The sequence below is a fragment of the Biomphalaria glabrata genome, chromosome 6, assembly GCF_947242115.1.
Source record: "Biomphalaria glabrata chromosome 6, xgBioGlab47.1, whole genome shotgun sequence".
Taxonomy (NCBI): Eukaryota; Metazoa; Mollusca; class Gastropoda; family Planorbidae; genus Biomphalaria; species Biomphalaria glabrata.
The window spans coordinates 44,396,214-44,405,986 of NC_074716.1; the positions used below are offsets into that span (position 1 = coordinate 44,396,214).

At 39.2% G+C, this 9,773-nt stretch overlaps 1 protein-coding gene across 1 annotated transcript; it reads right to left on the reverse strand.

Moving 5' to 3' along the window:
* Positions 1-3,877: 3,877 nt before the first annotated feature.
* On the reverse strand, positions 3,878-6,541 carry LOC106057531 (superoxide dismutase [Cu-Zn]-like; the record flags this gene model as incomplete). Its single annotated transcript, XM_056033356.1, has 3 exons — positions 3,878-4,047; positions 4,288-4,405; positions 6,462-6,541. Coding segments are annotated over 3 exons (306 nt in total), but the record flags the coding sequence as incomplete, so codon positions are not given.
* Positions 6,542-9,773: the final 3,232 nt, after the last annotated feature.

Consider the following 9,773-nt stretch of genomic DNA (forward strand, 5'->3'; position numbering starts at 1 on the left):
CTGGCCAAATGATGGGATAGCTGGCTAATTAAATTGAAGATAATTTACTTCCTAGTCCAAACCTCCACAGGACGACGGGGGATGGGAGCGGGCAGGGTTTGAACCCGTGAACAACGATATGTCAGAACGACAGTCCAGTGCGCAAATCGCAGGACCAGACATGATGTTTTAAAGACGAGCATAGTGATATTGATGATGATAGTGGTACAAATAATAGAAAGGGACATGTAACTATGATTTAAACTCGACAGTTGACATGCATATGGACAAGAAATTACAAGTTTTTTGGATAGATTTTGACCATAGACATAAACTGCGATTTTATGATTTTAACCTCACTACTTCTACGTGGGGGAAATAATTTGTCTGTAAAACATAATTTGTACAAAGCGTAAACCAACTCAATCTGTCTGTCTGTCTGTTTGGTAAAATGTCTGTGCACGCTATTTCTCCGACTCCCAATCTCGGATTAAGTTGAAATTTTGCACAATAATTTCTTATACGTGACAAAACAAGAATCAATAAAAATAATCAAATCAAAAACTATTAGTAATTAATTTATTTTGTTTGGTATAAAACAAGGGAAAGAAATAATACTTGAAAGATGTGGTATAAGTTGAATTAGTCCCCTTGAGGAGGCTTGAGCTATGAGTGAACACGTTATCTTATCTTATCTTATCTTATATATCTTATATTATACAGACGTTACTTCAAAAAAGAAGATGATTACGTCCTACGCGTCATGCATTCAGTCATGCATATTAACCAATGATTTAAATTCTGCCAAGTCACTGGTTTTCCTGGCTAGCTCAGGACAGTTTTTCATTTATTAAAACACCTAGGTATTTTGCGTTTTTAGTCTGTATTAATGGTTTACCATGAATAAGATAACTGGAATTCATTTGTTTTAGTTTTTTTGTTACTCTTAATAACTGACATTTTTCTGGGTGGAAAGACATGCTCCAATTTGATTCCCATTTCTATAATTCATCTAATTCTCTTTGCAGAATTTCTGTATCATGTGTTGTTGTTATTGTTCTATATATATTATGCAATCGTCTGCGAATAATCTGACTTTTGTTCCTGAACTAATGCAATTTGGTAATATTGTTTATGTAAATTAAAAATAGTAGTGGACCTAAGACTGTTCCTTGAGGTACGCCTGAGTTTGTTATTGGTGTTGACTTAGATCCATTTGTTATTACAGTTTGTTCTCTCCCTATCAGAGAATCTTTAATCCACTGATGCAGTGGACCATCAATGCCAAAATATTTTAATTTTTTAAGCAAACTATGGTGGTGAACTTTGTCAAAAGACTTGGAAAAATCTAGTAAGATAGCATCTATTTGTTCACTATTATCTAAACCTTTTGAGAAATCATCAATTAGTCCTATTAGTTGTGTTTCACATGATGTATATTTCCTAAAGCCATGTTGGTACGGTGTGAGGACATTATGTTTGTCTAAGTGGTTTATGATGTTGCTACATATTATGTGTTCTAGGATTTTACATGTGATGCTGGTAAGTGATACTGGTCTGTAGTTTCCTGGGTCTGATTTTTCTCCTTTTTTAAATTTGTTGTATTTTGTATTTGTTGTATGCATTTGAAAAGGGATCACGGTAACTTTCGAAAATATAACTTCTTTGCCACATTTTCTCGACTGGTCCAGTTCAAATTATAAAATTTATTCACTGAGTAAACTAAATGCATCAAATTGCGCTAAACAAAAATAATTAGTAAAAATATTTCTAATCGCGCAGACTTTTTATTAATCCAGAACGCTAGATCAATTACATATTGAATCACACGACTCAATTTAATTGTTACAATTACACTTTTTATAAGCTTTGAATTTTTAAAGTATATTTTCATGTTGCACATTGACACTACAATATGCTCGTGATAGAGCAAAATATTTGAAGTGATGGTAAGTATGAAAGATGAAGAGTCAAGACATATAAAGTTAAATATTGCTTCACTTGATCTTGTGCAGGAGGAAGACTTGATAAGCCCATAGTATGTTTGGATATTATACTGAAGGCAATGAATACCAAAATACACAAATTTTAACATGTTACAACAGTGCATTATTTTTTTTAATTCATTTTACCTTTGCGACTTAAAAGTTACCAAAAAATGTCAAATTAAACTGTCTTGAGGAGAAACAATGTTTACATGGGTATCATGTGACCAGCATAATGACTGCCATTGAAATTCTCACGTTGTTGCAAGTAAAGAGCCCCTTTTCAGACCTAACGATCTATAGGACAGAGGATGTAAAGCTCATCAGTTTTGGTTGCCATGGTTAACGAGGGTGTCATTTGGCCAGCACAACGACCAACCGCTTTTACTTTTCCCCAACTAATGTCAGGTACCCATTTCTTCCCCATTTTAGCGACACCCGTAAATGATTCTTTTAAAGCTATGTTATTATTTTCTTTAATAAATATTGAAAGCTCTAACCGATATTAGGCAAGTTCTCACTTCCAAACAATAGGAGGGTCCATGTTTCATGCACTGGTCAGGAATGTCATTTAGTTCGCTTTATCTAATTCTCCGTTTTTTTTTCGTTACAAATTAGGTCCCTAGTTCTGCCTTTATATATGTAATATGTAGGCATCATTCAATGTTTCAGCCCTTAGATTAACATTTGAATTCCCACAGAGCACATTGACGACCAAACTATTTAACTACATTGCTACTGCAATGTTTGAATGTACATTTTTTTTAGTTTTAAAGTTTTGTTTGGTGTAATGAACAAATTGTAAGACAAATTGTATAATTCCTTACGGACAATAAGATTATTATTATTGGTATTTAGTCTTCTCAAAAGTAAATTGAAACTAAGTTTACTTTCCATTCCTACGACATACAACCATCACTTTTTTTTTTTTTGGGGGGGGGACTAGTCTAGAGCTGGCTCCACTGCAGTGTATCTCGAGACTTACTTCCCGTGGCTCACTGAGGAGCTAAGTGGCTCATTCAGTGGCTCATAAAGTGACTCACTGGTTCATTAATTGGCTTTTTTTTGTTAACTTTTCCCACTCCTCTGCTTGTAAGATCAAAAATAAAAAAAATAAAATAAAAAAATAAAATAATGAGTAGAAAATTGTATTCAACCGACCAATGTAGACTTTCTTTTTTCATTGATGTACAAAAATTGGTTTTGAAATATATCAGAAACGAAAGGGACTGGAGCCCAAACTGATCATTAGCATTGGCCACTTCTCTTAGTTTCAGCTTTAGTGACTGAATAGAAGTATTAAATCATCTTGGCAGAAGCATATACTATACCCAAAGCGGGTTCATTTTCTTCCCTGCTTTTAAAATTCTATTATCCTGATTTACTGACAAATGTTCTTCCATTTTGTCAGATCAAGTTTAAAGCACTACAAGCTAAAACGATACATATTTAACCAGGGACCAAGCTTTTACATGACAAAGAATAATGAATTAAAGGCGATGAAAATAAGGGATTGTGATTGAGAGATACATAATTAGATAGTCATTGTTTGTCTAATAAATTCTACAAATACATGCCTAACAGCTGTCTGTGTCGGCTGGCTGTGTTGGCTGTCTGTGTCGGTTCTGTTGAAATTGTTAGTGAACACGGATGTGGCGAGGTGGGGCGGGGCTGGCTGGGGCCTTGGTCGGGCAGTCCCTGATTTACGAATGATGTCCCTGGTGCTGCTTTTCATTTATGTTTAATATGTAATTATGTATGTTCTTATTACATTGCATTCAGCACTTAGCTTCACATATATATATATAAACTAAAATAAAAGAAACATTCTAATTTAGAAATAATTGTATTGTGTTAATTACAAGTGTCACATAGAAAACATTAACAAATCAAGTGTTCACTTTCTTAACATGTTTGAAAAAAAAAAAAAACAGAACTGGATATTAAACTTTCTCCTTGCTTTTTGAACATATACTTAAGGGGATATAACTATGGAACAACAAGCCAGACGAGCTCCAGCATTGCCGTTGAGGAGACTTGCTGGGTTACCTCCTCTGCCAAGATCATCTGGCTTTTCATGTACCTGTAAAGAGATACAACTATTGAAACAGAATGATTCATTATTGCTAATATAGCTATCTTTACTTTTACAGATAACATCTTAAGCTTGTGTTTGTCTTTGAAATATTATTGTATTATTGTTCTTTCCCTTTAGATAAACATTGTTTTTGTTTTTTAAAGGACTCCTTTAATCACTTCAATTATAATAAATATAATTACAAGCTGTAAATCCAATCAACATTAAAGAGTAGCCACTACCCACCACGACAGCCCTGCTCAGAACGGAATACGTTCCGTACAATGTAGCAATTTTATCTTCGATGACCTTTTCCAGGGTGCCGTCAAGTTCTTGCTTGATGTTTCCAAAGTCTCCAACATGTCTGAGGGTTCAACAGTCTTAATTAAAGTTATGTAGAGAATATAAGCGTTATGGAGAGAGTATGAAAGTTACGGAGAGATGATGAAAGTTACGGAGAGATGATGAAAGTTACGGAGAGATGATGAAAGTTACGGAGAGATGATGAAAGTTACGGAGAGATGATGAAAGTTACGGAGAGATGATGAACGTTACGGAGAGATGATGAAAGTTACGGAGAGATGATGAAAGTTACGGAGAGATGATGAACGTTACGGAGAGATGATGAACGTTACGGAGAGATGATGAACGTTACGGAGAGATATGAAAGTTACGGAGAGATGATGAAAGTTACGGAGAAAGGATGAAAGTTACGGAGAAAGGATGAAAGTTACGGAGAAAGGATGAAAGTTACGGAGAAAGGATGAAAGTTACGGAGAAAGGATGAAAGTTGCGGAAAGAAGATGAAAGTTGCGGAAAGAAGATGAAAGTTGCGGAGAGAGGATGAATGCTACGGAGAGAGGATGAATGCTACGGAGAGAGGATGAATGCTACGAGAGAGGATGAATTCTACGGAGAGAGCATGAATTCTATGCAGAGATGATGAATGCTACGGAGAGAGGATGAATGCTACGGAGAGAGGATGAATGCTACGGAGAGAGGATGAATGCTACGGAGAGAGGATGAATGCTACGGAGAGAGGATGAATGCTACGGAGAGAGGATGAATGCTACGGAGAGAGGATGATTGCTATGGAGAGAGGATGAATGCTATGGAGAGAGGATGAATGCTATGGAGAGAGGATGAATGTTACGGAGAGAGGATGAATGTTACGGAGAGAGGATGAATGCTACGGAGAGAGGATGAATGCTACGGAGAGAGGATGAATATGGAGAGAATGTGTGCTAGTGCGCATCCTGATGGTCTAATGAAATTTAAGATTTTAAGTGAGATGCGATTCATTTTAAATCATTTGACGTCTTGCAATTTGACGTGTTGTAGCTGAATGATAAAGTACTTGGCCTCCGAACAGATTACAGGGTTCAAATCTCGAAGACTGGGATTTTGAATTTCAGAATTCGTAAGACCCCCTGGGTCCACCCAACTGTAATGTGTACCTGACTAATGGGAAAGTAAAGGCAGGTGGTCATTGTCCTGGCCACAGAAACAGATAACCTCTACATCATATGCCCTATATATCGTTGTAAGATCTGAAAACGATAGTTTCTATTCATTTTAATTTGTGTTTTTATATATTTCTTTAGTAATTATCTGGGAGAATGCAATACTCCAACAAGGATAAGTTGGATTAGCTGTCTGGGGCTGTACTCCAACAATGGTAAGTTGGATTAGCTGTCTGGGGCTGTACTCCAACAAGGGTAAGTTGGATTAGCTGTCTGGGGCTGTACTCCAACAAGGATAAGTTGGATTAGCTGTCTGGGGCTGTACTCCAACAAGGGTAAGTTGGATTAGCTGTCTGAGGCTGTACTCCAACAATGGTAAGTTGGATTAGCTGTCTGGGGCTGTACTCCAACAAGGTCAGTTGGATTAGCTGTCTGGGGCTGTACTCCAACAAGGGTAAGTTGGATTAGCTGTCTGAGGCTGTACTCCAACAATGGTAAGTTGGATTAGCTGTCTGGGGCTGTACTCCAACAATGGTAAGTTGGATTAGCTGTCTGGGGCTGTACTCCAACAAGAGTAAGTTGGATTAGCTGTCTGGGGCTATATATATAAACATGTTTGAGTTTTGCGATTACTAAAACACTGTAGTATTAGGTGAAGCTCCTTTAGATTATAACATATCAGTTCTCTTTATCTTTGGCTTGTAAATTTAAACTTGGTCTTAATATACTGAATAAAATAAAACGTTACAGCATAAATTATTCCTTTATTTTGTTCAGCTTTTTTTTCTATTTGCTAATTCTCCTTCATGATAACAATAAATAACTCATATGTTAAACAAACGTTTCTATTTCCTTCAGTATTTGCATTATAAGCTAACATTGTAATATCAATATCTCGGAGAATTCACCCAATCATATATTGCTAAAATAAAAATGCAGCTATAGAAATACACTTACCTTACGCGGTCAGTGATATCGCCGTGATTACTATTTTTGGGGTTGTAGTGACCGCCAGCAGCCAGACATCCACTAGCGAGGAATTAGTTATTTGTTTCGGGAATAGGGTAAAATTTTAATTAGCGACAAGTGACGTGACAGATCTTTTAAAATTAAGAACGCTCTAAACGACGCTAGAACGAGGACGCTTATTGTAGAGTAGTAGACTTGAGTACGACATTATTGACATCGGACGCTTCCCTTTTTGAGTATTAAACATATTTGTAGAACAACATATCAGCGTCGACTACCTATTTGATTGTTTCGGCCTTTCGCCGGTGTTACTGAAGTGTTGAGTTCAGCGTTACCTACAGTCAGATCTACACTAGACAGATTGTCAAGAATCAACACCGCGCAGAGGTCTTAACAACGTGGCGACCCCAGACTCGGAGCTCACTGGCATCAACGTTCAGAAGGATAGAAGCCCTCTGTTAGGAGGAGGCAGAAGTTAACGTCATCGGCCTAGTCTGCAGCTAGACCCTGATTATACAGCCACGTCGGCGAAGGAAAGCCAGTGAGACCCTGGACTCGTAGACCTAGGAGGTAACGAAATATAGATCTAGATCTACATTTGTAATTTGTAAACGCCCACACGTTGGGGCATCGTATTGAAGCCTGTAGCTCGGTATCGAGAAGGCTACAGTTGGTGGAAGGGAAGAAAACCGTCCTGTCAAAGCCGTACTGAAGAGATATCGCTTGCCCGGCATCGTGAGAACGAACGTTAAGGTCACCTCTGCAAGGCCAAGATCGACCGTTGAGGTCACGCCCGCCAAAGAACTTTTGACGTAGGAGCCCTCTTACTACCTACGGCACTTAAGTACAGTAGTGCTAATTTGATCTACGGCTCGGCTGAATCTGTGCTACACGTTAGATAGCCAGATAGCCGGTATTCGAGCACTGGACTTTGACTTTGTCGCTGTGTCAACTGTTGGACCGTTCCAGTTTCACTTTGGACAGACGACCACCTGGAACCACCGTACCTGCCTTGGAACCAGCAACCGGAACCAGACTCTACGTCACCGACGAACCGGAGCCAGACGACAGATCACCGTGAACCTACGGCACTTAAGTACAGTAGTGCTAATTTGATCTACGGCTCGGCTGAATCTGTGCTACACGTTAGATAGCCAGATAGCCGGTATTCGAGCACTGGACTTTGACTTTGTCGCTGTGTCAACTGTTGGACCGTTCCAGTTTCACTTTGGACAGACGACCACCTGGAACCACCGTACCTGCCTTGGAACCAGCAACCGGAACCAGACTCTACGTCACCGACGAACCGGAGCCAGACGACAGATCACCGTGAACCAGAACCAGACGCCGTACCACCGAAGAACCGGAGCCGTTGCAGACCAGTACCGAAGGACCTTGGAGAGCCGAAACGTTCGCTGTCTTTATCTCACCGCTAGGGAAGACATCGCCGTGAGCCTTGCCGCCGGGACAGACATTAGCGTAGGAAGAGTGGACCCGAGACTGACTGTGGAGTTATCGCATCGCCGCTTCTTAGACAGATAAGTCAAGTGTTATTTAACTACTTTCTCCTTAGAATAATTAGAGTCTGTAGGGAAGTGACCACTCGCTAGATTATCACTACCAGGTTAAATCGTGGTGGATTGGGGATATCCTTAAAATTAGGTGTAATCTAGCAAGAGGTCCAGATATACGTTTAGCTGTTAATTCGTCCTGTATGTGAATGTGAATCATTTAGTTAATCATTTTTAGTAACGTCATGTATTAATTGTTTGCAATACTCCCGTCTTAAGTCTTACTGTCAGACGAAAGTCTCATTCATTAGAACTAGAGCTATAGTTTGGTGTTTATCGTATTTAGGTTTAATTTCATAGTTTATTGGTATGAGTAAGTTATATACACTCCTGGCTGTGAAAGCAGGTAAGAAGTAACTAAGATCTAGCGTAATCTAGACTAGATCTGGGGAACAATCGAGGTGAAGCCTGGTTGCCCATTTGTAAATTTTAATATTTGTAAATAGACAGGTTGGTCTATTTACCTGCGACTCGTGTGAGTAACACGTAGTCGGGTGTGTGTGCGTGTGTCACACAGCGTATTCAGTCGGGTCAAAGGGTAGCCTACACACTGGTACCAAGGATACTAAGTGTATCTTGGAAAGTACAGAAGTTATTATAAGTCGGATTTGGCAGTTTAGACGCCAAGGGTAGAGTGACGAATTTAATTTATTTGAATCAAGAGGTATTAGGTAGCCGCGGAGCGAGGTTACGCTCAAAAGGTAATTTGATTTATAGAACATAGGTAATAGACGCTATTAGGCCTGTGTGTAAGATAATTTAAATAAAAAAGCGAGGTAAAGTAACAAAGGTAATATGGCAGCTACTTCAGGTTACGACCTGGAAGAGTTTAGGAAAAAGCTAATTCATGAAGCTAAGACAGAACTAGAACTGCGCGGCAAAGAACTAACTGCTTATGTACAGCAGATGGTGGCGGCAGAAGCAGAGCGCTTGGAGAAGGAAAGAATTAGAGAAGCAGAGCGCTTGGAGAGAGAGAAAGCTAGAGGCAGAGAAAGAGAAAAAGAAGAAGCAGAACGCTTGGAGAGAGAGAAAGCTAGAGGCAGAGAAAAAGAAAAAGAAGAAGCAGATCGCATAGAGCGTGAAAAGGTTAGAGAGGCGGAACGTGTAGAGAGGGAGAAAAAAGAAGAGGCGGACAGAAAAGTGAGAATTCAAGTAGAACAGATGAGGATAGAGGCTGGTGTAAGTGGGCCCACCGAAGGAAACAGCAACAATAGTGCCAACATAGAAAGCCATAGTAGCGCCGCATGGATGAAGAAGAAAATCCAACCTTTTGCGGAAGACAAGGACGACATCGGCGACTATCTGAAACGCTTTGAAATTAAACTTGCAAAGTTTAATGTCCAGGAGAAGGAGTGGTCCGAAATCTTGTTGGACTTCGTACATGGGAAAGCCCTCACGATTTGCCAAAACCACGACCACTCGATGCAAAACAGCTATCAGGTGCTAAAGAAGGAACTGCTAAACGCATACGGGCACAACGCGGCAACATTCCGAAAGAAGTATTACGAAAACACCCCATCCAGCCAAGTTGATCCACAAACAACTATCAACTCAGAGAAAGACTTCTTCACTAAATGGCTCGGATTCGAGAATGTAGAGAACACCTACGAGGGGTTGAGGAACTTTATCTTGATTGATAACTTTATCAATAAGTGCGACCCTCAGCTACAGTCCTTTGTAAAAGAAAGAAACCCTAAGGTAATTGAAGACTTGGTAGAAATCATTGGGA